The sequence below is a fragment of the Mirounga leonina genome, unplaced genomic scaffold (assembly GCF_011800145.1).
Source record: "Mirounga leonina isolate KUSES-001 unplaced genomic scaffold, KU_Mleo_1.0 Mir_488, whole genome shotgun sequence".
Taxonomy (NCBI): Eukaryota; Metazoa; Chordata; class Mammalia; order Carnivora; family Phocidae; genus Mirounga; species Mirounga leonina.
In genome coordinates this window covers 11,400,151-11,426,258 of record NW_023270777.1, presented here as the reverse complement: position 1 = coordinate 11,426,258, position 26,108 = coordinate 11,400,151, and the positions used below count along the sequence as shown (strand labels likewise).

At 61.3% G+C, this 26,108-nt stretch overlaps 1 protein-coding gene across 4 annotated transcripts; it reads right to left on the bottom strand.

Moving 5' to 3' along the window:
* Positions 1 to 432: 432 nt before the first annotated feature.
* On the bottom strand, positions 433 to 22,555 carry SREBF1 (sterol regulatory element binding transcription factor 1). Of its 4 annotated transcripts, XM_034989757.1 has the most exons (20): positions 22,304 to 22,553; positions 9,975 to 10,073; positions 8,075 to 8,521; positions 7,490 to 7,677; positions 7,263 to 7,400; positions 6,965 to 7,186; positions 6,296 to 6,410; positions 5,845 to 6,059; positions 5,399 to 5,600; positions 5,097 to 5,275; positions 4,573 to 4,834; positions 4,334 to 4,500; positions 3,963 to 4,131; positions 3,249 to 3,357; positions 2,878 to 2,987; positions 2,645 to 2,777; positions 2,315 to 2,480; positions 1,722 to 1,922; positions 1,524 to 1,632; positions 433 to 1,225 (listed from the first exon to the last, which is right to left on the bottom strand). In XM_034989757.1, the coding sequence occupies exons 1-20, from the start codon at positions 22,392 to 22,394 to the stop codon at positions 996 to 998; spliced, it is 3,552 nt and encodes a 1,183-aa protein (XP_034845648.1). In that variant the 5' UTR covers positions 22,395 to 22,553; the 3' UTR covers positions 433 to 995. The 4 variants fall into 4 exon arrangements, with proteins under 4 accessions (XP_034845648.1, XP_034845646.1, XP_034845647.1 ...); XM_034989755.1 differs by lacking the exon at positions 9,975 to 10,073 and having other exon boundaries at positions 22,304 to 22,552; XM_034989756.1 differs by lacking the exon at positions 22,304 to 22,553 and having other exon boundaries at positions 9,975 to 10,074.
* Between the last annotated feature and the right edge of the window lie 3,553 nt (positions 22,556 to 26,108).

Below are 26,108 nucleotides of genomic sequence, written 5' to 3'. Positions count from 1 at the left end.
CGAAGGGGTGGGGGAGGGGAGACGAAAGGCCCAAACAGCGATACCAGGCTGTAGCTCCTATCACAACAGATCCTTAAGGACACGGAGTCACCCTCTCATGTCACCCTGGGAACTGATAGGGGTAGAAGCAGAGAGGTGGGAAGGGACAGCTGAGACCACAACAGCCCTTAAGGATTAAGGGTTGATAACAGCCCAACCGTGTGGCACGGAAATTGGTGGAATCCAGGTCACCTGGAGGTCACAGCAACAGGCCTCCCACAGCGACAGGCCTCCCACATCGAAGGGGACATTTGGGTCTCTTAGGACCGATGGGAGCGGGAAACCTTTGGGTGCTGGGGTGGGAGGAGAGGGGGAGGCTCAAAGGACCCCCTCCAGTCGGCTGGTCTATCAGCTAAAGTACACACCCTCCTCCCCAAAGGAACAACACCCAGATTATAAATAATTTCATCTTTTATTCTCTGTACAAAACTTCTCAACCTATGAAAATAAAGTTTGCAAAAGGCAAAGTAACACTTGAGCCTCAGAGGCCAGGAGGCTGGTGCGCCCTCATCTACAGTATGTACAAGTCTCTCCAGAAGGGAGAGAGGCGCCTCGGAGTAGGACCCCCTTGCTGGCTGGGAAAGCCAAGAAGGCCCCCCTCAGCTCAGTGAAATGTACCCCTCTGTGAGACGGGAGAGGGCAAAGCCACTGGGTACCTGCAGAGCAAGGTCCCGTCGGCCGGCCCGGCCCCTGCAATCCCCCGACGGGCCACCAGAGGTCAGCACATGCTGGCCGCCGCTCGTCGGGTTGGGGCGCAGTGGGGGGCGGGGCGGCTAGGGTCGCGCCCCCTCCGGCCTCCCAGGTCGAGGCAGCAAAAGCCCCTGAGTGCCTCCCATCCCCCCAGGAGACAGAGCAGTACGTGGGCGGACCGTGGACACTTCGGGGCCCCAGCGCTGCCTTCGGCCGTCGAGGCTCCGGCCCTGCACACAGGCCCCGCGGGGGCCGCCGACGGGGACCTAGCTGGAGGTGACGGTGGTCCCGCCGCCCAGGCGCATGAGCATCTGCTGGCAGTCGTGCAGCAGGCGGCGGTCGCCGAGCTTCTCGAGCGTGCGCGCCGCCTCGGCCAGCATGCCCACGCGCTGCCCCGGCGCCGACAGGAAGCCGGGCGGCAAGTAGCAGGAGGCCAGCAGCAGGGCCTCGGCGTGCTCCCGCCGCGTGGGCCGCGGCTCCAGCTCCGCCGCCGCGCCTGCGCACACCGCAGGGGCGTCAGGGGCGTCAGGGGCGGGGCTCCGGGCCTGGCCCCGCCCCTCTCGGGCGCACCCGGGGAGCCTCAGACCCCTCCCCTCGGCACAGTCTCCTTTCCCTGCAGGGGACAGTGGCCCCCGGCGGGTTTCTCAGGTGGGATATCGCCCTCTGGCAACCGCCACGAAGTCCCTCGGTCTCTGCCCCTCCCACAGCGGCGCTCGGCACCCATCACCCCCGTCTGGGCCTTCCCGCCCCGGCGGGGCCCGAGCCCGCCCCGACCACGGCAGCGCCCCGCTCACCTTTGCCACAGGGGCCTGCCCTCCTCCGCAGACTGCGGTCCAGGAGCTGGTGTGTCCGCGTGGGGCTGGCCCCCGCCATCAGCCGGGCCGTGGCCTCGTGCAGGAACACCTGGGCAGGAGGGGGCCCGCAGAGTCGGGGTTCGGGCCGGGCCCCCACTCTCCCCGCACCTGCTGGGGAAGGGCCCCGCGGGCACTCACCCTCCGCATGGCGGGCCGGAAGCTCTGCGCCAGCCGCCTCAGGCCGCTCAGGTCCCGCTGGAAGCCGCGCAGTTCGAGGGCGGAGGCCTGGGCCCCAGCGCCGGGGCCCAGCGACGCCTGGGGGGCTGCAGGCAGCTGCTGCCGCCGCCACAGGCTAGTTCGCGCCACCAGGAGCAAGTCACACAGGAGCAGCTGCATGGCCTGGGGGGAGGGGGGGAGGGCAGGGCAGGGCAGGGGTCACGGGGGGCTCCGGCCGCGGGAGGGGACGGCTGGGGGCCCGCGGTGCCAGGGGCCGGCTCCGGGCTGCACTGCGGAGGCACTGCACCCGCGTCACTCACGTGCAATGCAACAGCAATGCACCGCGGGGCCGCCCGCCTCTCCAGGCCCCCACGCCTGCCGCCTGCCGCGGGCGCGGCCTCCCAGGAGGGCTCCGCCAGCCCCCTCACCCCGCCTCGCCTCCTGGGGCTGGGGAGACTGGGGCCTTAGCGAGTGCGCCCCCCATCCGGTACTGCGGCGCAGGGGAGAAGGTCCAGGGACGGAAAGGGTGGTGACACCCCCCCAAGACCGGCCAGGCCCCCGGCAGCACCCCTCACCTTGTCAATGGAGCTGCCAGCTGGGGTGGTGGCCAGGCTGTCCTGCAGGTACCCACTGGCCTTCTCACAGATGGCCAGGCTGGCCGGGCCAGACTCTGCCTTCCCGCGGCCCAGCACGGCCCGGGCAGCCTTGAAGGAATGCAGGGCCGCCCTGGGCAGGGGTCTCCTGTTGGGGCCAGGGCAGAGGACTGATGGTCAGACCGGGCGCAGACCCACACTGAGCTCCCCGCTGCCCTGCTTCTGGCTTCCCGCGACCCCAACCGCACAGAACCAAGGCCCGGGGGGAGCAGCACCGCGCTGGGGGGCCCGGAGAACCTGGCGGATACTCACTCCGACTCCTGCAGGGCACGGGGCAAGTGCTCCACCAGCGGGTACAGCCGCTCAGCCGCCTCCTCATCACGCCGCAGCCAGTGGGTCACCACGGCCGTCAGGGAGGCCCACCACTTGGCCACGGGGTCTGTGCCTGCAGGGAGCACGGGGCGGGGAGGGGGGCTCCCTGAAGCTCAGCCACACTGCAGCTGAGGCGGAGCCGGGGGTCCCAGGGCGCGGGGCTGGGGGCTCACCGGCGGCGGTGGCCATGCTGGAGCTGATGGAGAAGCTGCAGGCAGGAGCCCCGGCGGCATCGGAACAGCTGTTGAGCAGCTGCAGGTACCCCAGGGCGTCCAAGAACTCCCTGTGGCCGAAAAGAGACCTCGCTGTCAGGACAGGCCCCGGCCCTCCTCCCGGCGCACCAGAGCCCAGCCTGACCTCCCAGCTCGCTTCCTGGCGAGCTGCTAGGGAGACAGACCCAGGGAGGAACTGAGATGCGCCCGAGGCCACACGGCAGGTGGACAGGAGCCCGGCTCTGGCCACCCACCCATGGCCCTGGACACAGCCACTCCCAGACTTACTGTGGAGGGTGCTTGCCTGGGGGGGGCGGCGCAGGGCCACTCACCTGTCCCCATCAGCCGATCCAGGGCTGGGACTGGGCTGAGCCACACAATTCAGTGCTCGCTCCAAGAGATGTTCGCGGAATAGCTGAGTCACCTGGGCCAAGGGGTCCACTGTGGGGAGGAGCGGGTGAGCGGGGTGGCAGGAAGGGCCCCACGCCTCCTCCCCACATTCACCTCTCCACACCAACGGCTCTCTCCTGGGCACGCGGGTGGGATAGATAAATACCCGAGGCTGCCCTTGGATAGGATAACCTACCCCGGACAGTGTAATCTGCTTACTAACACGCGTCTACCAGCTCTGTCTCTTCCATCTGATCTCCTTAGTCAACACTGGTCTCGCCTGGGATCACCTCCCAAATCAACCACCTGCCCCCAAATTCCTCTTTGTTTCTGAAGAGCCCCAACCGAGACAGACCCAGCTTCCTGCTCCTGCAGCCTCAGCAACAACAGACAGACTGGGGTGGGCAGGGACAAGCAGAGAGGCAGGGACAAGCAGAGAGGCAGGGACATGCGGAGAGGCAGGGACATGCGGAGAGGCAGGGACAAGCAGAGATGCAGGGACAAGCAGAGATGCAGGGACATGCGGAGATGCAGGGACAAGCGGAAATGCAGGGACAAGCAGAGATGCAGGGACAAGCGGAGATGCGGGATAGGAAGGGGAATGGGCCACAAAGGATGTCGGGAAGCAGGGGATGGGCACGGCGCTGAGAGAGCACCTGGGTTGCCGGCCAAACTGTACAGGCTTTCCCTCGGGGCGCTGCTCACGGCCCAGTCCCCATCCACGAAGAAACGGTGGCCCACCGGGTGGCAGAGCCAGTGCATGGCAAGAGGCACCGAGCCGCTGTGTGCCAGGCAGGCCTGGCGGGCGCTACTCAGGAAGAAGCGCTGTGGGGGAGGGGAGCGGGGCTGTCACACTGGACCCAGACAGGGGCTCAAACCCAACCCTAGGTCTGAGACGGGCCTGGAGTCCCCCCGCCCCCCGTAACCAGCTGCCTCCTCCTGTGAGCCCCATGCCCAGGGAGCCACCGGAAAGAGCTGCAGAGACAAGCCCCCCAGCCCTGTCCCCATCGGCCCAGCACCCACTCACTGTCAGAAAATGCAAGGCCCGCGGGAGACTGGTCTTGACCCTCAGCGCGGCGGCCACATAGATCTCGGCCAGCGTGGCCACGGACACGGCGTCCCCCGCACATTCCGCCAGGTTCAGGGCGCTCAGTGCCAGATTGGCAGCGGCAAGGTGCCCTCCCGTGTACTTCCCTGGAAAACGGGCAGGACGTGAGGCAGGGGGGCGGCAGGAGCCCCTCGGGCCCGGCCCCTCGCCCCACATACCCATGGCGTGCAGCTGGTGCAGCTTGTGGTAGACGAACGCGGCATCCCGGGCGCTGGTGCGGGCGTCCGCCCGCAGGGCGCAGTCCCTCTGCAGGCCCCCTGCCCGGCCTGCCAGCCAGCGGCCCACCCAGAGACGCTGCAGCAGGTGGCGGATGAGGTTCCAGAGCAGGCTGCAGGCCAGGTCCAGGTGGGAGGTGGGCAGCGGGCGGCCCAGGGCCCGCAGGGCCAGCCACAGCTGCTGGGCAGCTTGGGCAAAGTCCCCCTGCGGATGAGGGTTTTCCAGGTGAGAAGAGGTGGATCAGAGCATGTGAGCGCACGATACCCCTCCTGCTCTGAAGGTCCTTCCACCTTGGGCCCCCCACCATGACGCTGGTGTCCCCTTCCCGCCCCTCTGCCCACCCCCGGCAGTGCGAGTCTGAGGGGACGACAGGGCAGGGCAGGGCCCCCCAGCACCTTCCCAGGTGCCGCCCAGGTCCTGGCCCTGCCCCATCCCCCGAGCCCACCCCCGGGATCCGGCCCCTTACCCGGGCCAGGTCCAGGTCAGCCTGCTTGCGATGTCTCCAGAAGTGCACGGCGGGGCCTGAGTGGGGCCGCGTGACTGGCTCTCCGTAGACAAAAAGAAGCGCCAAGCAGGCCAGCACCAGCAGCCCATTGGGCAGCCACACCAGTGGGGTCAGCAGCCACGGGGCCCAGCCAGGGCCGTCTGGGGGCAGACAGAGGGGCTGGGACCACAGCACCCCGGAAATCCAGAGTCCCAGCTACACGCCCCGAGCTCCCCACCCCCGCCCCTCCGTCCCAAGGATACCCACGCTGGGGCCTGTCCTACCTCTGCCCTCGGTGCCCAGCACGCTGCGGCCAGGACGGTGGTAGGTGCTGCCGGCATCCGAGGGGCTGGGGAGGGCCCGGCTGCCCAGCAGGGCGGCCAACGGGTTGCAGGAGAGGCAGAGGAAGACGAGCGTGCACAGGACCAGGCGGGAGCGGTCCAGCATGCCCCGGCTGCGGGGGGACAGCAGCTGCTCGGGCTTCACCTGGCAGAGGTGGGCAGGTCGGCGAGGGCAGAGCGGGAGTGGCCCCGGGAGGATGCGACAGGGAAGGAGGGATCAGCCCTCCACGCCGCCTTACTGTGGGACCCCACGTGGCTACAGGCCTCCGTTTCTCTATCAAATGGGAGGTGGGCTATGTTAGGGGCCTCTTCCTGACCGAGTCCTGGGGCTCAGATATCGAAGGGAGATGGACCGGGGGTGGGGGCTGGGGAACAGGGCCGGGCCCAACCTGGCTGTCCTCAAAGACCGGGCTGTCGGGCTCCGAGTCACTGCCGCTGCCACCACTAGCCCTGCCTCCAAGGGACAAGGGGCTGCTCTGGGACGGCGAACCGGCGTCCGACGGGGGCGGGCTCAGCGTGTCCACCAGCTCGGGCTTCGTGCCCTCCATGGGCACGTCTGTGTTCCCTCTGCTGCTGCAGGCTGAGACCAGGTCCTTCAGAGACTCTGGAGGCCGGAAAGGAGCAGGGCCGGGGGTGAAGGCTAGATACCCCACCCACAATCAGCTTAGGGCCCCCTGGAGAGGGGCGCACGGGAGTTGGTCTAGCTCTTGAGGGCCAAGTTGGGACCAGAGGAGGGGCTAAGGGCCCTTGTAGGGTTAGGGCTTAAAGGGCAGGTGCGGGAGCTGGGGGGTGGGGCAGTGCAGGGCCAGGGGCGGGGGCGGGGGGAGCACCAGGACTCACTGCTTTTGTGGGCAGCAGTGCGGAGACTCAGGTTCTCCTGCTTGAGCTTCTGGTTGCTCTGTTGTAGGAAGCGGATGTAATCGATGGCCTTTCGCAAGACGGCAGACTTATTCAGCTGCAGGGGGTGGGAGGGAGATGGCACAAGGGGCTGGTCAGGCCTGGCCAGTGGGCACCTAAGCAAAGGGCGGGGGCTGGGGGGCGCTACTTCACAGCACGGCTGCCTCAGGACCGTTGCACTTGCTGTTCTCTCTACGTGGAACGTTCTTCCCCTGGTAGAAGCTATCTCCCAGGCTGGGCACGAGGATTCATACCCCAAAGGCATCCAACAGCGTCCAGCTACCTCCCTCCCCTCCTTCAGGTCTTTGCTGCTGTCATGTCACCTTGGTGAGGTGCTTCGGACGTGTAGCCTCTTCGTCCCTCTCCCTGTGTTGTCTTCCTCCATGGCACTTATCCCCAGCTGGCGACTCTAACACTTCCTTCTTTATCCTGTGTATGGTCATCCCCTGTCCCCCACTAGAACGTTCAGTCTCCAGACAGCAGGATGTTTGTCTGTCTGTTCCCTGTAGAGTCCCCAGGGCCCAGGCTCAGTCCCAAGCCTCCTGGGTCTTCCGGTCCCCTGCTTCCCCGGGGTCACCCCCAGAGTGTGCCTCTGAACGCCATTGCCCGCACCTTCGCCTCAGCGCCCACCACCAGGTCCTTGAGCTCGACGATTTTGTCGTTGATGGAGGAACGGTAGCGTTTTTCAATGGCGTTGTGGGCCGTGCGCTTCTCCCCGCGGCTCTGCGCCGAGCCCAGGGCCTTGCCACCAGCTGCCAGCCGGTTGATGGGCAGCTTCTCGGCGTCCACGACCAGCGGCACCGTCGCCAGGATGGTTCCTCCACTCACCAGGGTCTGAGGGGCCAGGCGCAGGTTACCGGCCGGGCTTGCCCGCGCGCAGAGCCCCGGCCTTCGGCCCCACGCCACCCACCTGCAAGGGCGCCGTCTGTATGGCTGCGCCAGGGGCCAGCGAGCCGATACCCGCCGCCTTCACGGTGGTTGCCATGTCTGTTTTCATGGCTGTCAGGAGCAGAGAGTCTGCCTTGATGAAGTGGGGCTGCAGCAGGACCTGGGGGTGGGGGAGGGCGGTCTCAGCCAAGAGCGGGGAGTCTGGACCGCGGCCTGCCACCTCCCCGACGCCTGGCCAGACCTCCTCACCGGGACCTGCTGGATCTGCGAGGTCACCGTGGTTGTTCCGGGCGCTGCTGTGGGGTTGGCTGTGGCCGTCAACAGCTGCTGGGGGGCTGTGCTCTGGACCTGGGTGTGCAAGGAGACGGGCGGGACCCCTGGCAGGGAAGCCAGTGGCAGGCCAGGCAGCGGCTGCGGGGTGCTCCCTGGAGGGGTCCCTGCAGAGATAAAGGCTGGGGCTGCAGGTACAGGCCACCCTCACCCACTTTCAACCCACCCCTCGGGGCCCTATCACCCTATGACCTGGGATGAGTCATCAGCCCTCACGGCTTTGGGTTCCAGGGTGGCCAACCCCTGCCGGGAGTTCTGATGCAGATGTGCTAGCTTTCCAGCCACACATTCGTCCCTGGAAGGGCGGCCCTGATGTCGCCACCGGGGCAGAGTGGGAGACAGGGCTTCACCCGGCACCAATACCCAAGTCCTGTTAAGAACAGGGGCGCCGGGGCAGTGCAGCAGAGGCCCCCCATGTCTAAAGCCTGCAAACTCCTCCACTGAGGCCACGGTAGACCCTCCTCTCTGTGCTCCTGTTGTCCCCTCGCCCCACACCCCCCTTACCTGTGGAGAAGCCTCCCGTGGGGCTGGGGTAGCCCAACACAGGGGCAGAGCTCAACTGTGGCGGGGCCGGGGCCAGGAAGCTCTGGGGCAGGAGGGACCCCGGCAGGGGCTGCGGGGTCGGGGCCCGCAGGATGGTCAGCGGCAGGGGTTCCTCCTTGATACCAGGCCCGGGGGAGAAGGCTGGCCCAGGGGGGTACATCTTCAGGGAGGTGGGCGCAGGCTGGGGAGGGGACAAGGGTGGAGGTGTCGCCTTGGGTCCCCCCAGGAAGCCTTCGAGTGGGGAGCTCATTGTGGCATGAGGTGGGGACAAGCTGCCTGGGGAGCTGGCATCAGGACTCGCGGGGTCTGTGCCCCCTGCCCCGCCGCTGCCGCCGCCGCCGCCGGCATAGGGTGGGTCAAACAGGCCCGGGAAGTCGCTCTCTTGGTTGTTGATGAGCTGCAGCATGTCTGGGGAACAGAGAAGAGGCTGGGTCAGTGACCGGAGGGCGGGGGCTGGCCCCTGTACAGGGCATCACATACTTCATGCCTCGGGTCCACACAGCTGTATGTGTGGGGCAAGATGCAGAAACAAAGCGACCCGCATGAGCCCGGGCTCCCAGACACACAGCCGTTTCTTGGGCACCTGTGACATCTGGAGCAATGCCTGGTGCTTCTCACGTACCCAGCAGCCCGTACAACGGCTGGGCAAGGTCAGTGGCCCACACCTATGCTCAGGCAGAACTGGGGTCTGGGCCCCAAACGGCTGACTTCAGAGCCGCCAACCCCGACCCACTCCTCCGCGGCAGAGACCGAGGCTTGGGGCTGACCCAGCTGCCGGCCATGTGCGTGCCAACCAGTGTGTCCCTGCGTGTTCTGGGCACTAGCCCAGACCATGCCTGCAGCCAAGCAGCCTCGGGACCAGGCCATTCAGGGCTTCAGTTTCCCCTCTATAAAGGCAGTGCTGGCTGTCCTGGCTCCCTCCTCCTCGTACAGACTGGGACACACTCCCTGCCACCGCTCCAGCCTCTCCCCCAGCTGGCGGGTCACCAGCTGCCTGGCTGTTGCCCTGGGGCCCTCTAACCCATAGGGACAGTCACCCACTGGGTTAAAGTGCTCTGCAAGATCCCCAGCCTGAGCTCCTGGGCCTGCCCACCTGCCCACTGGACGTGTGGCCTGGGCCAACAGCCTCCTCTCACCGGGCCTCAGTTTCCTCATCTGCACAACAAAAAAGGATGAAGCCCTACGTGGCAGGGCTGCTCCGAGGCTTGGCGGGGCAGGAAGCTGGCGCCCAGCGGGCCTCACCGTTACCTGCCTCCTGCCAGGTGCCCGGGCAGGGCAGTTCCTGCAGGAGGGGACCTCCCTCTGGCCTCCAACAGCCCGAGATGGGGGTGCCAGACTCCGGCCCCCTGGGCCCTCCCCATGGGAAACACCTCGTGGGCAATCCGGGCCGGTGCAGGCCCTAAAGGCTTACAGTACTTTCCCTGGCAGGGCCCCCCATCCCTCATCCCCGCCCTCATGAGCCCCTCTGACAGATGGGGAAACTGAGGCCCTGAAAGAAAACCTGAGTGAATCCAGGACTGGGGTCCCGGATTTGGCTCCAGGGAGGGGGGACAACTGGCCTCCTCCCCGCTTCTTCCCTTGCTGCCCCAGAGGGGGGGCGGAGGACGCGGGAAAGCCACCCTCTCACTCCAAACGCCGGGGTAGGGGTAACTACTGCGGGGGGGGGTGTGGCCCACCAACTCCAGTGGGCGCCGGGAGCCGGCACGCCGCCCCCTCGGGAACCCGCTCTTCCCGCTGGGGGGCTGGGAGTTCCACGGCCACTGCACACACACGCCCCCCTCTGAGGAAACCGGGGATGGTGACCCCGCAGCGGAGTGGAGGCTCCGTGATAAAGGGGTGGGGGGGATCCTCCAAAAAATACCTTCGAACGTGCAATCCATGGCTCCGCGGCCCGCGCCCGCCGCCCCTTCGGGGCGTCCCGGCCGGGGGCCTGCCGGTCTCCGCGCGGCGCAGACTTCACCTGTCAGGCCTCGGACGCGCTATAAAGCCCGCGGAGCGCCCCGCCCCCCGGCCCCGCCCCGCCCCTCCGGCCCCGCCCCCGCCCCGCCCCCCGGGGCCGCGGGCCGGGCATGGGGTGAGCGCGCGCGGCCAATCAGCGGCCGCGCCGCTGCCTCACTAGGGCCCCGCCTCTGCCCCCGCCCCACCCCCGACGGCGGCTCGGGCTCGGGTTTCACCCCGCGGCGCTGAATGGGGCCGGGGTTACTCGCGGGCGCGGGCCCTTAACCCACTCGGCGCCGACATCCGCCGGGGTTACTGGCGGTCACCGGCCCCCCTACGCCCCTAGCTCCAACCACCTCCGTCAGCACCTCGGAGAAGTGCGGCGGAGTGGTCGCGGGGCCGGGATGACCCCGGCAGGGATGACCCAACACTCTTTCCAATCGCTGGCACTCTGTGCGGGACCCCACCTTTAGGCCTCAGTTTACTTCTCTAGACAATGGGATAATCACATCTCCCTGGCCTTGAGAAAGGGAAAAGTGAAGGAGAAAATGGGTGCGGCGCTCAGTACCACGAAGCGCTGAATTAAGGCCAAGGGCTGCCTGGCAGTGGGGGCGGGGACCTCCCCTTCCTGGGGCAGCCCCAGCATGGGGCCACCCCCCACCACATGGATGCCTAATAATAGGTCACTGCCGGGAAACTGAGGCCCAGAGTGAGGAAGGAAGACCCTTACTCCAAAGTACACATACACATAATACTTGAACCTGATTTCTCTGTCTCTGCACAGACGTCCTTTTGCAGAAAGACCTGGGTCTGGGATGCAGGGAAGGGGGTCAGCAAAGTCTGCCCTGGCTCCCAGGTCAAGTCTGACTCACTTGTTCACTGTAGGGTCCGGGGAGGCCAAGAGACAACCCAATCCCTGGGACACAAGGTGAGGAAGGCAGGGGTGTGACAGGGTGACAGGCTCTGGGGTCTTTTGAGGAGGTACCTAGGACTGCCTCCCCTTCTGAGGAAGGTCAAATTTCAACACACATACAGATGAACAAAGCATGGCCAGCTGCCCAGGTTGTCAGCTTGAGCTTTTGTGGCCAAACAGACCACCAGCAAGTCCTACCCCAGCCTTCAACCTGCCCCTCCTCTGGCTCCCAGTCTCCTGTGACCTGGGTGGGGGGCTGAATCCTGGGCAGGCAGGCATGGCAACTGAGCAGCATGGGCCAGGAGGGACTCCAGCCCCAATCTCTCTCCCTCTCCACCAGCCTAAACAAGGAAACACAGCCTCATCTCCCTCACACACATCCAGTTCCCAATCTTTCTAGAACTTTCCACGGCTTTGTAGGCGATGCCAAGGATAAAGAACTTCTCCTCTGGCACCTCCATCTCCCTCTCTCCTCAACCTGTGGGTGCTCACACTCTCCCTCATCCCCCCAAAAACAAAACAATGCATTGCTGTTGGAAAGGCTCTGACCTCACCCGAGTAACTGAAGACAGGTTAGACACCCAGGCCTGAATTCCAGGCCCGAGTTTCAAAAGCAGACCCTGGTGGCTCTGTTCTTCCTTACCGTGTTCCCCAGTTGTGGAGCCCTGAATGTGGCAGGACAGACAAGCAGGGACTGGCCTGAGACTTCTCAGACCAGGGCCAGAGGCAGCCCTGAGGATGTCAAGCCCGCCCCCCACCCCCTTCCTGTCTCATCCTTGTCTTCCCTTCACCACATTTTCTCGCCTTGGTTTTCCATTCATCACATCTTTGGGCTCTGCCCCCATTCCATCCTGAGGAGGGAGGAGGGAGAATGGTCACTCAACGTCCCCCTGAGGGTAGCAGGAGTCTGGAAAGGCTTCTGAGAGGGGGGCTGGCCAAGCGGCAGAGGACACAGTCTAAGCTAACATGCAGCGGGAAAGAGGGTCTGGGTGCCAATGAGGCACCTGGTGGCATAGGAGGGGCCAGCCTTTCCGTAACCCCCCATCTCACTCTCTTCTGGAGCTGAATCTTCTTGCAGAAGCTGGGTGTCAGAGCTAAGACTGGGGTTAGAAATTCGAGATCAAAACCCACAGTGCACCTTTTCCCCCATACAGCCCAGGGGCCGACCTTCCCTCTGCGCCTCCCTTGCCGTGTAATCCCAGGCAGATCACTCCCCTTCTCTGAGCCTCCACCCCTGGTCTCCAGAGGTAACAGCAGTGGGGTTCTAGAAGGGCAAGTGTGTTTACTACAGCATTATTTAGGACGGCCAAATTATGGAAGCAGCCTAGGTTGTCCATCAACGATGAACAGATGAAAATGGGGTGTACACACACACACACACACACACACACGCAATGGAATATTACTAAGCCATCAAAAAGAGTGACGTCTTACCATTTGTAACAACACGGGTGGATCTAGACAGTATAATGCTAAGTGAAATAAGTCAGAGAAAGGCAAATGCCATATGATCTCACTCATATGTGGAATTAAAAACAAACAAACAAACAAAGAAAAAAGAGACAAACCAAAAAAACAGACTCTTAACTCTAGAGAATCAACAGATGGTGACCAGAGGGGAGGCGGGTGGGGGATGGGTGAAGTAGGTGACAGGGATTAAGAGCCGAGGGCTGTTATGAGCATGATGAGCACTGAGTAATGCAGAGAATTTTTTTTTAAGACTTTATTTATTTATTTTGACACAGAGAGAGAGACGAGAGGGAACACAAGCAGGGGGAGTGGGAGAGGGAAAAGCAGGCGTCCCGCTGAGCAGAGAGCCCGATGCGGGGCTTGATCCCAGGACCTCGGGATCATGACCTGAGCCGAAGGCAGACACTTAACGCCTGAGCCACCCAGGCGCCCCTGTAATGTAGAGAATTGCTGAATCACTATGTTATACCCCCGAAACTCATATAACACTGCATGTGAACTAAAAAAACCTGAAAATAAAAAAATAATAAAAGAGCAAGTATATGGGGGCACCTGGGTGGCTCAGTAGCTTAAGCATCCAATTCTTGATTTCGGCTCCGGTCATGACCTCAGGGTCGTGAGATCTAGCCCAGCATCAGGCTCTGCGCTGGATGTGGAGCGTGCTTAAGATACTCTCTCTCCCTCTGCCCTCTGCCCCTGCCCCCGCCCCCCTGCTCGCATGCATGCTCTCAAAAAAAAAAAAAAGCAAGTGTATGAAGCACCCAGCATTCAGCAAGATTGCTATAAAGGTTAGTCTCTCTGTAGCAAATGGAATGGTCTAGAACTATTAAGTCAGGTAGTGAGTTGGGCTCCTGGGTGGCTCAGTTGGTTAAGCAACTGCCTTCTGCTCAGGTCATGATCCTGGAGTCCCAGGATCGAGTCCCACATTGGGCTCCTTGCTCAGCGGGGGGTCTGCTTCTCCCTTTGAGCCTCCCCGCTCTCATGCTCTCTCTCTCTCTCATAAATAAATAAAATCTTTAAAAAAAGAAGGTCAGGTAGTGAGTTGCCCAATACTTGCAATGATCAAGCTGGAACTGGGGATTGCTTTATGGAGAGTAAATCCGGCTGGGACTGGGGTGGGGCAAGAGAGGTACCCACTCCCAGCCCCGGGAGCCAGGACAATGGGCCCCAAAAGACTGGCCATGTCTCCCAACTCATGGATCATTCTCCAGAGAGCTGAGCGCTGGGCTTCCAGCATAGAGAGAGACTCAGAAGGCCCATAGGGGCTCCTGCCTGCCCTCCTTGAATACGGGGAATAGGAGGCATAGACTCTGGGCCTCACTGGGCCCACCTCACACCCCCTCCAATCTTTCATCTTCCCCACCTCCTCCCCAAGCCTGGATTCCTCCTTTTTCCTCTCCTTTCCATCCCTGCCCTGATCCTATCAGAGCCCAACAGGAAACCTGAGCACCCCCCTCCCTCCCTGGCTCTACCTTCAAACCTCCTTTGGAAGGCAGATGTGGGGCAGCCTTTTATTCTCTGGCCTGTTTATTCTGTGAGGCCATGATGGAAATCTTGGGAGGACCCAATGCCACGAACTGGCAGGAGCCCCGCTCTGATCATCACAGGAGCCTCTAGCCCATCCAACCTGTATGAGGCCTTGAACCCCAAACAAGCTCTGCTTGCATGCCTCTTGGGATAGGGAGCTCACCACCTCCTTCACATGGCCTGGTCCATGACGCCCAGATTTTTCTTTTCTTTTTTTTTTTTAATTTTTTTTTTTTTAAGATTTTATTTATTTGCGAGACAGAGAATGAGAGACAGAGAGCATGAGAGGGAGGAGGGTCAGAGGGAGAAGCAGACTCCCCACCGAGCAGGGAGCCCGATGTGGTACTCGATCCCGGGACTCCAGGATCATGACCTGAGCCGAAGGCAGTCGCTTAACCAACTGAGCCACCCAGGCGCCCAGATTTGTTTTTCTGACAATATCTACGCCTTTTCTTTTTTCTTTTCTTCTTCTTTTTTTTTTTTTTAAGATTTATCTATTTGAGAGAGAGAGAGAGAGAGAGAGAAAGCGTGAGGGGGAGGGGCAGAGGGAGACAGCGTCCTAAGCAGACTCTGCACGGAGCACAGTGCTGGACGCAGGGCCCCATCTCACGACGCTGAGATCATGACCTGAGCTGAAATCAAGAGTCAGGTGTTTAACCAACTGGACCATCCAGGCTCCCCTCTACTGCCTTTTCTTAAGTGTCCACTGTGTGTCCAGCCTGTGCCAGGCACTGGGGTACAGGGACACAGCACAAAGACCTTCCCTCCTGGAGCTTATGTTCTAGTGACCGACGGTCTGCACATACATGGAGGAAGGTGGGTGCACATGGTGATGGGCACCACGAAGAAACTGAGGCAGTAGAAAGAGAGTGTGAGGGGCCACTACAGATGAGATGATCAGCAAGCGTCTCTGAGGAGGCAACATCTGAGTGGAGGCCTGAATGAAACGAGGGAGTGGGCCAGGAGGGAGGAAGAATGCCCGGGGCAGAAGGAACAGCAAGTGCAAAGGCCCTGAGGTAGGAGCGAGCTTGGTGTGAGGATGCTGAGACAGCAAGGAGCCCAGTGTGGTCGGAGCAGAAGGAGTGAAGGGGGGATAGAGGTCACGGAGGCAGCCAAGGAGCTGGGAATCCAACACAAGTTTGTCTGTCGTCTGAGCCAAGGACACCAATACTCCAGGAAATGGGCAGGAAAGGGGGTTTGCACACTGTCCGGTGCAAAGCAAATCACAAAGGGTCACATGAGTGTGAAGAAGAGTGAAGGGTATAAAGCAGCACCGGCACAGGAGAGGGCACGGGACGGGGCTTATGGGACCCCCAGAGCGTTCCACCACTGCCCGCTTCATGACGGGCACAGGGCAGGGGTGGGGTGCTCCCTCGGCATCCCAGGGAGCCAGGGCTACACCCTGCCTGCCATTCATCCCTGCTGCTCCTACCAGTGCCTCCGCGATCCTCCTGAGGACTCAGGTCAGCAGGGTTGCATGTCCTCAGCTAGTCATGTATGCAACAGGGACAGACAGCCCTTTGTGCACCCAGGGCTGCTGGGGGTGCGAGCGTGTGCCGGCTTTTCCCGGAATGGGATGGGCCCACGGCGGGAGCCCCGGGTGTACCTGGGCATGGGCCCTCTAGATGGACAAGGAAACTAAGGCTCAGAGAGAGGCCATGTGTGTCCAGGGGCCCACCACTGCCAAGTAGAGAATCTGGGACTCAAACCCGGGTCCAACAACCCCCAAGCCCACATTCATCAGCTCCAGCCTGGCTCTGCCCCAACCGGCTGGTGGCACTGGTCTCAGCTCAGGAGGTGTGTGCGGAGTGCAGGATCGGGAGAGGAGGCAGCACGAAGCTCAGTAAGGCTCAGCTCGGGCACTGCCCCTTCCTGGGGACCTTCCCGGCCGCCGTTAGCAGCTGGGCCTTGGAGGGGAGCCCCTCAAGGCAGGGCCGGGGCCTGAACCAGCGTGTGACCCCAGCATCGCTCAGCACAAGGAAGAGCCCAGAGGGGACCAGAGCCAGCCGGCCACCACCCCACTGCTGGTCTCCAGCCACGGGCTCTCCCCCAGGCTGTTCCCTCTGCCAGGAATGTCCTTCCCACTATCGTTTGTCTACCTAGCAAACTCCTGTTCCTCTTTCAAAACTCACTCTGATGTTACCTTCTCAGATTCTTCCCTCATCTGTGTCATCCCACACACTTAAGTCCCATTTACCCAGACCAAATGACCCTGGACATGACCTGTAAGAGGGCCATTAAACAAGATGCTGGTCAGCACCAACTCAGACATCTTGTCCTAGGTGTGGGCTCGGGGCACATACTTATTCTGGAAGCTGAAAACCAACCCAAAGGCCTGAGACAGTGGCAATCTGGGAGCAGTGCCCTACTGCTGAGCAACTGTTTCCAGTCTAAATAGCAGTGCTGCACAATTCTTTATATAAATTATATCTATTTCCCCCTTTGGGGTTGTTTCCCTGCAGCCTGCTTTAAACCTGAAATGGATGTATGGGTTCAAAGGGAACATGCTGTTTTAGAGCTGCTGGGCTGCTCTCTGGAAAACAGAAACCCCTTTACAACCTCCCCTGCACTGTGTCCCATTTCCTCATTGCATCACCAGCATTGGGTTTTATCATTTTTGTTTACTTTTGGTTGCTTTGCTTAGCCCCGAGAGCTGTGTGACTGGAAGCTCGAAGGTGCTTTAATTTGTATTTCCAAGGCTGCCTGCGTTGAGGTGTTTTGTGCAGCCCAACTATCAACGATGACCAGAGGCTCAGAACCACCTGCTGTGCTCTGGCCCTCCTCCACCAGCTAGATTCTTCTGCCTGGGAAGCCTTCCCACGGCTTCTCACAGGTCTCCAGCTCCTTCACCCCGCCTCAGCTACCACCAGGCCTGAGCCACACAGGCTGGGCAGCTAGGGGGCTATGGTGAGTGAGGTGTTTCAAGGCCTCTGTTCCTCATCTGTGCATTGGGTGAGGAGGTGACAAAGGCATTTCAAAGTTTCCTTCCAGCTCTACTCTCTTTGTCTTTATTTTTTTTTAAAGATTTATTTATTCATTTATTTGCCAGAGAGACAGACAGAGAAGACGAATGCACAAGCAGGGGGATCAGCAGGCAGAGGCAGAGGGAGAAGCAGACTCCCCGCTGAGCAGGGAGCCTGATGCGGGGCTCGACCCCAGGACCCTGGGATCATGACCTGACCCAAAGGCAGACGCTTAACTGACTGAGCCACCCAGGCACCCATTTATTTATTTTTTATTTAAATTCAATTAATTAACAATATTATCTTTTTTTAAAGAAAGATTTTATTTATTTATTTGAGAGAGAGAGAGAGAGCTTGAGTGGGGGGAGGGGCAGTGGGAGAGGGAGAAGCGGACTCCCTGCTGAGCAGGGCGCCTGACACCGGACTCAACCCCAGGACCCTGCGATCATGGATCTGAAGACCCCTGGGCTCCAATGGGAACCCCAAAGCCCCAGGAGGGGTAGACCTGGCATGTGACTGGGAGGGACAGGCTTGCTGGGAGATAGCTGGAGGGTCAGCTGGGGGAAGGGGGTGGGTTTGGGCAGGGTTCCAGGTCAGGGTGGGCTTTTCCAGGCCACCAACTCTTCCAGGTGGGATGGACTCCCAATCCCTGCTCCACCTCCCACCAAGTCCCAAACCCAGCAGGGGAACCACATATCTGGATCCAGCCTCAAACACCCCCCTTCCCAGGAGCCCCAAACCCGTTTCTAAGGCTCTCCCCCCTCCCCTCCGTGGAGCCGCATGGGACAGAGGTCTCACAAGTATGCCATCCCTGTCGGGTCTGGAGATCAAAGGGCACACTCACAGGTCCTGTGGTTGGCAGAAGACAAAGCCAGAGATACTTCCTTCTGGCCTGTGCTGCCATTCCCACCGGAGCTGCACCTGCTGGCGGGGCCAAGTCCAGATCCCAGGCCTCTGCCTGGCGGTGACCCCTGCCTGGGGCTGACCAGGTCACTCAGGATGTTTGTGTCCAGTGAGGTGACCATCGGGCAGGAGGTAACTCCTAGACAACTCAACCCACTGCCAGCATGCTTTTCTCCATCCCCCAAAGAGACGGGTTCCACAAACCCTGCAGGTCTGGAATGCAGTGCTGAGACAAGGGAACAGCATCCTGGGGGCATTGGGGAGCCATGGTTGTTTGAGAACTCTGGAGTTATATGCCCGGAGCTGGGAGCTGAGAGGTAAGCAGTCCTGAGCTGTGTTTTCTTTTTTTGTTTGTTTTAATTTTTTTTATTTTTGAGAGGCAGAGAGGCAGCGCGCATGCGTGCGGGAGTGGGGGTGGGGAGTGCAAGCAGAGGCCGAGGGAAAGGGAGAGAGAGAAAATCTTAAGCAGGCTCCACGGTGGGCCCCAAAGCAGGGCTCGATCTCACGACCCTGAGATCATGACCTGAGCCAGAACCAAAAGTCGGATGCTTAACCGACTGAGCCACCCAGGCACCCCTCGAGCTGTGTTTTCTAAGAAGGGCCCAAGCTTGGTGGGACCGGGGAAAGGACCGGGCATGAGATACCACGGGGAGAGGCGTGGGGTGGGGGACTGGACTGGACCCAGAAAATAGCCTAGGAGCAGGCCCTCCTGTGGTTTGTCCAGGCACCTTGGGAGGGACCGCAGGGCCAGGGAGGAGTGAGGTCCAGGAAGGCTTCCCTGGCTTGGAGGACTCCCGGGGTAGGACAAAGAGGGAAGGTGGAGGCATCCAGGCAGAGGACAGACGAACTGTACCCCCAAAAGCTTCAGACAAACCAGAGTCCCCAGGACAACTCCTCGGTTGGGCGCAGCACCCCCCGGTAGGCAGGGAGGCCCCAGCCGGAATGCCAAGTCTACTTGCCCCTTCTGCACTTGAAAGCATGTGCAAGATCTGATCAATGAATCAGCAAAGAGGTGAAGCCTGCCCCGGGCTTACCAATAATCCCAAACATGGCACAGGACTGCTCTCCCATCCCCACCGCCAACAGCCGCCAGGGACCCCAAAGCACAGAGCGACTACGGGAGGCCCCGGGGGTGGGGAGACGATGCTCACCAGAGGTTATGGTGCACTGTAGCCCGGTCAATGCCTTCACCCACAGAGCTAAGGGCTCACGCAGGCAGCTCTACCCCAAAACCCGTTCACGTGACAGAGGGCTTGGCAAAAGCAGGCAGCAGGGCTGGGTGGGGCTCAAGGCCCTTGGCCAGCTCCCTGCTGACGGTCCTCAGTCTCCTGACTCAAAGGCCGAGCTCCAGGCTGGGAGGGGGAGGTGGCCGCTTGGCCTCTGACCCCTCTCTGACCTACTCTCAGGCCCCCAGCGGAGCCCCACGTGGAACAGCCTCCTGGGTTCCCTGTTCTTTTTTTTTTTGTTTTTTTTAAGATTTATTTATTTGAGAGAGAGAGCTCCAGTGGGGGGGACGGGCAGAGGGAAAGAGAGAGAAGCAGATTCCCTGCTGAGCCACCCAGGTACCACTGGTACCCAGGGCTCCCCATTCCATTGCTTCCTGTCCCTACCCCCACTCTTAGGAGCTCAGCAGTTAAGAGCATGGGCTCCAGAGTCCACAGCCTGAGTTTGAATCCTGACCCTGCCATGTTCTAGCTGTGTGACCTCAGGCAAGTCACTTAACCTCTCTGTGCGCCTCAAGGCACTCATCCGTAAGATGAAGATCTTAAGTCTACCCACTTAGGGTTGTCAGGAGGGCTAGGAGCCTGAGCTCAATTAGTATTCCCTGTTTGTGTTGTGATCCTCTACCCCAGCTGCCAGGGGGAGCTTTCGACATACAACCCAAGCATAGCACTACCCTGCTCCCATCCCCCCAAAACTCCCCACTGCCTCCAGGACCCAGGCCCTCTACCCTTCCGGGAGCTCGAGGCCTACTTGGCCCACCTCTCAACCCTCTTTCCTCTCAGGGGACCTGGAGACCTTCGGGGCCTGCCCTTCCCACCCCCACGTCACTCTCTCTAGACCTTGAATCTGCCTCGTTCCAAGGGCAGGGTAAGAGCCTCAAAAGTAGGCCTGGCCTCTGAGCGTCAAATTCCCCTCCCAGAGCCTCCGCCTATGGAACTAGAGAAGGATCCATCCAAGCAAAGATTGGCCTGGGGGTCCACTGCAGTACAGTTAATGAGAACAAAACAACGTGGATGTCCATCAGTGGGGGACTCGGTGGATAAACCAGGCAACTTGATTGTTGTCTGGCTGTTGACACGGAACAAAGCAGGTTACAATCTGCTGTGAGCCAATGGACCCTATCCTAATTTATAAAAGTATAGATTAGCAATTGCCTGGGGCTGGGTGTGGACCAGGGAGCAGTTGTAAGTTGGCAAGAGGGATCTTTAAGGTGGTGATGAAAATGTTCTAGAATCAACTGGTGATGGCCACACAACCTGGTCAGTGTAACAACTTATTGTACACTTGAAATGGGTAAATCTTATGGCAGGTAAATTATACCTCAATGGTGTTGTTTTTAAAAAGCAGATCACGAATATACAGCCATTCCAAGAAAAAAAAAAAAAAACAGACACACACACGAAAACAATCCCCCACATAATTAACAGAGCTTATCTCTGCATGACTGGTTTAAGGAAGATTTTATTTTCTTCTTTTTGCTCACCTGCACCTTCTAATTTTTCTACAACGCAAAGAGATTTGTTGTGTAATTGGGGGGAAAATGGAAAGTTTGGATAAAAACCGAGAAATCTCCTGCTGTGGTGGGCAAACTTTACGCCCACCCCAGGAAGAGGCTCCAGTCGTCCCCCTTCTCTCCCAGATTAGAGCGGGAGCCTAATTGCCCCCACCTCCCAACGGCTGCAGGGGCCCGGTCTTTGGGCCTCGGGACATAATGCTTCTGTAAATGAGTCAGTGAGAAAGGTCTATGCCAGAGCCTTGGCCCTGATACAGCAGCCCTCAGTCCACTGTCCCAATTCCCCTAGGAAGGGAAGCATTCGTATCCCGAGTGGGAAACTGAGGCTCAGGTTGAGAGAGCTTGGGCAGGATGGCAAAGTGAGTGACTAGTGTCCAGATTCAAGTCCTGACCCCAAAGCCCAGGTCCTCACCACCTGGTCACGGAGCCTTTCGGGCTGCACTACTGGGCCCAGGGCTTGTGGAACTGTGAGTGGAGTCGGCTCGGATCTCCCCAGGGTCTGGGCTTTGGGGTCCCTCACTCCAGCGCACAGTGATGGAGAAGGCTGCTTTGGAAAAGCCCCACAACCAGGGTCTCTCCTCCGGGCCCTCCCCTTGCCTGGCCCACGGGGAAGGTGAGCTGATAAGGCCCCAGGCTAGCAGCCAGCTGGGCTAACACGCAAGGCTGCAGTCGGGAAGGAGCGAGTGGCTTAGATGCGTCTGTTCTGCCAACCCCAGGTGGCCACAGGCTCCATGGACACGTCTGTCCAGGTGGTGGGAGGTTTAAGTCCTGTGCTCTTGGCCTCGGGTTCCCCGTCGACCAAGTGCCACTTAGCCAGTGTTGCCGAAACTGCAGAGCAACCGTGGAGGGCCGTTTGCTGGGGGCTGTGGTTTGCCCTGTCTACACAGTGGGGTACCCGCCGTCCCCAAACCCCTCCTCCGTCTAGCAAACAAGATGCTTTCAAAGATGTGTGTAAACCCGCGCCGCGGCTGCCTGGGCAAACATCCCTCCCCGTCGGTCCCGGGGCTGACCCTCAAGTCTCAGCCCAAAAGTCGGCTCAAAGAGGTCTCACCCCACCCCTGCTCCACCCCAACGCGCAACCAAACATGCGTTTGCGGGTTTTCTGGAGGATTTCCGTGCTCCTGAGAAAAGGGGGAGCCCAGGCCGGTCTGTGAAGCGCCCGTGCCGAGAACGCGGCTCGGTATGGAGTAGCTGCTCAATAAAGGTGTGCCCAAGCGATGCCCATCTAGGACTAGGAGAACCGGACGGGGGCGGGAGGGAAAGAGAGAGGGAGGAGGGACCAGAGGAAGCGCCGCGCGCACGCGCAGGAGCTCCGCGCCGAGCTGAACTCTCGGGCCGGAGGGAATGACCGTGAGTAACCCCGCGCTGACGTCAGGGCCGGGGCAGGGGCGGGGCCTCGGCGACGCCCAGGTCTCCAGGCTTGCGGCGGCCGCCACCGGGTTAAGAACTCACTGGCCGCGCCGCGCGGGGCCCCGGACGCCCAGAGGCGCACGTGCCCGGCCGGGAGCCTCCAGGGTACCCGGCGAGGCGCGGCCCGAGACGCCAGGCGGGTGCAGGGAGGCTCGGCGCGGTCTGGACAACGGGGCCCACAGCGCACTGCCCAGAGGCGCGGGGAAGTCCCCGCGCACACAGCACGGAGCCGGTGCCCGCGCCCCGCGCCCCGAGCCGGCCCGGGAGACAAAGGCGGGATGCCGGCGGCGAGCCACGCTCGCGCGGAGCCCGGCCGGCCCTTGACGTACCTTCGATGTCGGTCAGCAGGGCCGCGTCCAGCTCGCACGGCTCGGCCAGCGCCTGCTCCAAGGCCGCTTCGCTGAAGGGCGGCTCGTCCATGGCGCAGTCGCCTCCTCCGGGCGGCCCGCCGGGCCCGCCGCCGCGTACGGACCTTCGCAGGGAGCGCCGCGTCCGCCGGCCCCGGCCCGCTGTCGCCTATGCGCGCGTTCGCGTCCCGTCCTGGCCCCGGTGGCGGCCCGGCGCCCGCGAAAAGTTCCTCGGAAACTGGGTTCCCCCGCTGTGGCTCTGCAGGGAGGGCGGGGCGGGGGCGGGGCCCTGTCGGGAGGCCCCGCCCTCCCGGGTAGACGGGGCCCCACCCCACCTGGAGAGAGCTGGGACCGGCTGCAGGGTCTGCCTCGCCAGCCTACCCCCAACCGGCCCCCCCATCAGTGTGCCCTCCACTCATTCATTTTATCCAGCCTCTGGCACAGCAGCGTCTGGCCCACTGCTGCGGGAGCGCTCGGGCAGGCCATGAGCCTTCCCTGGGCCTCAGTTTCTCCCAACACCAAGCAAGGGGGCTGGGGGGAAGCTCCAGGACAGGGCCTGTCCCAGAGGTCTCTGGACTTGGGGCTGGAGGGGGGTGGAGTCTGGACAAACCTCACTTCCTAGATTTGGCTCTTAGAACGAGACAGATCTGTCCAAGCGATAGCTCTGTGCTGTCGGGCCAACTCTGTCCTCAATTTCATCAGCTGTAAGTGGAGCTTGGTGATGCTTCTCCACAGGCTGGTTGGATGTTAGTGATTATGGGTGGGTGGGGGGGCCGCTGGGCCTGTGAGATCAGCCTGCTTCCCTCCCCCCCAGTTTCCTTAGATCAGATTGGTCTCCCGATAAGGGGGTAGCCCAAAGGGAGTCTGGAAGAGACTTGAATTTCCCTTCCCGATTTAATCTGGTTTCTTCCCAGATCCAGTTGTGGTGACTGTAGAGGGGTTTGGCAGCCAGTGGACCCAGTCCACCCCGGGAAGTAGGCTGGCCTCAGTACCCAGGAAGACAGGAAGACCCAGAGTTCTAATTGCCCAAGCACACAGCTGCTCAGGAACAACGACAGGGTTGGGCCCCAGGGCTATCTGACTTCAACCTTGGTGCTCACCCTTGGGAGCAGGCAGGATGGCGGACACAAGGAAGAGGTGGGCTGTGCTTTAGACTTGAGCCAGGTTGCCCTGGATCATGACAGGCTGGGTCTGGGTCAGAGGAGGCAGCTTGGCTGGGAAAATGGCTGGAGACTGAACCCTGGGCCCTGTGGACTGGGGACAGAGCTAGGTGGCAGGGATGGGGTCCCACCGAGGTGCATAGAGATAAACTAGAACATTTGAGTATCTTGAAACTGGAAAGGCAGTGAGCTTCCTGTCTCTGGAATTATGCAAGCAGACAAAGGTACCCTTGGTGGAGGGCAGCCAAGAAGACCCATCAGAGGTCTAGACCCCCAGTCTCTCCTAGCCCCTGGCCTCAGTGAGTCATGCCATCCCAAATACTGTCTCGCTCAGACTCCAGATACAGCCTGTCTGGCCATGCCTTCTGAGGGAGTAAAATTACTGGTGCACTTTCAAAGGGGGGTGCCTTGGCCAGGAGAGGACTTGGGAGGCCCAAGTTCCAAGGGCTCGGCCTGTACGTGCAGCTCTCTTTGTTCGCCTCCTGGAAGTGGCCGCTGTGGACAATTACCCAGAACAGGAGCCATGGGGGTCTCCAAACCACATCTCCCCCCACCACCCAAGTGGCCCTGCTCTGGAATCCACCCAGGGATCCAGATGAACGTCTCCTGGGGAGCACAGAGGGATCTGGCTTCTCCTCAGCCATCTTTCATCCTGTCCCCCTACCCCAGACCCTACTGCCCAAGCAGGAGCCAAGCACCCAGGAGGCCTTGGGAGTCTGGTGACTTCCCTGAAAATCCTAACAGCCCTTCTCAGGGAGAGGAGTGGGTGCTGAGTAGAGCCTCTAAAGACCACATTTTCCAGAGTCAGGAATCTGGTCTGGTTTTTCACCCGTTTGCTGTGTGACCTGGAACCACTTACTTCCCTTTTCTGAGTCTCAGCTACTAGATTGGAAAATGAGAATAACCCTTCCCGCAGTCACTGCAGAGGCAGGTAAGGTGTGTTGGAGTCAACATCACAGCAGAGCTGCCCCACTGTTCTTTAAAAATGAGTTTACCACATATGTAAAGAGCATGGTTCAATAAATATGCATGTCATAACTGCAGGAGTGAAGCGAAAGAGGGTAAGGCAAGGTCAACAGGAGCCCTGCCGCCCAGACTAGAAATGCCAATTGAAACTGAAGCCCGGCCATGAGGCATAGTTGGGGTGGGGGGTGCTTTAAATCTTTGCAACCAAAGGGACAAAACTTCGCTTTGCAGCATCAGATTACCAGGGCAATTCTCAACGTGAGAGTGGGGAAAGACGGGATGGGGCGACAGTTCTTCAGGGAAACCTTCTCTTGGTGGTTCCTCCCCCTAAAGAGCCTGAGACCCCTAAACAAGCCCCCCAGGCCCCTCTTGGTCGGGATGATCCGAACTCACACAAGGAGTGTGTGCCAGGGCACTGAGGGGCACAAGCCATGGTGGGGGGCCCCTCTGCCCCGGTGTGCCTAGTAGGGGGCAGGGGTCCCAGCCTGGCCAACCGTGACGCTGGCAGGCCGTGTCTGCCCGGGGAAACAACCTTTGAGCGCTTACCAGAATTAACCCATGTATTCCTCCCAACAGTCCCAGGGGGACTGGGCTGCTCTTCCCATTTGACAGATGAGGACACCGAGACCCGGGGAGGTAAAGCGACTTGCCCACGACCTCACAGCTGTTGCCCCTGATTTCGTCACGGTGCAGGCTCCTCACCCAGGGCCTGGCAGCGGCCGGAGACCCAGGGGAGTTGGGGCGCCGAGCCAGACAAGTCCCGCCCCCGCGGGCCGCGGCGCAGCCAATGGGCGCCCGGCCCCGAGTGGGGTGACGCGGCGTCAGCGCGAAACTCCCGGGAGCCGGGCCCTGGGTCACATGCGCCGCGCCCGTTCGACCCGGGGGGTGGGGCGGGGCCGCGGTGCGGACTGGCAGGGTCTGGACCCCTGGGACCAGCTGGGCCGGCTCTTCTCGGCCACGCCTCCAGGCCAGACACCTGGCTGGGACCGCCGCCAGGTGTGCGTCCGGACACGGGGGCGGGGCTGACGTGGGACGGCCCCGCCCCCTGCCCAGGGCCCCTGTGGGCCCTTGGCTCTCGGGACAGGAGGCGCGCCCAGCTCCCAGAGGCGGGACTCCGCTCAGCTCACCCAACTGTGAAATAGGGGCACGCATCTCCCCCCTTACCTCCCTAGACGTCTTAGGGACTGACAGGCATCTGTGGGTTCCGAGACATTTGGGGCGGGTGTCCAGCCCGGAAGCGGGCAGGGCCTCTTTCAAGGCTACTCGTCTTGGCGGAGCTCAGGGGTGGGTAGAGGGGCAGGCACTGGAGTTGCCAGGGCTGCTGGCACCGGGCAGGAAGGCTGGGCTTGGCCACCCATACGGAGACCCCTCCCCACTCCAGGAGCCCCCCTGCAACCCCGCCTGCCCCCGATAATCCTTCATTTCTGCGGTAGCTAAGCTAGGACCTGCCCAGGTTATGGCCAAGGGGGCCAAACAGCACAGAGCCAGCCTGGAGCCTCAGTTTCCCCCCTTCTGGACCTAATGGAACCGGATGGCTGTTGACATGCATGATTCTGGTCCTTAGATGACCCTGTATTCTCATTCCAGGTTGGCCTCTGCTGTGTGCTGGGCAAATTGTTTCTAGCTCTCTCTGAGCTTCTTTGGGTCAGCTTTGCCACTCA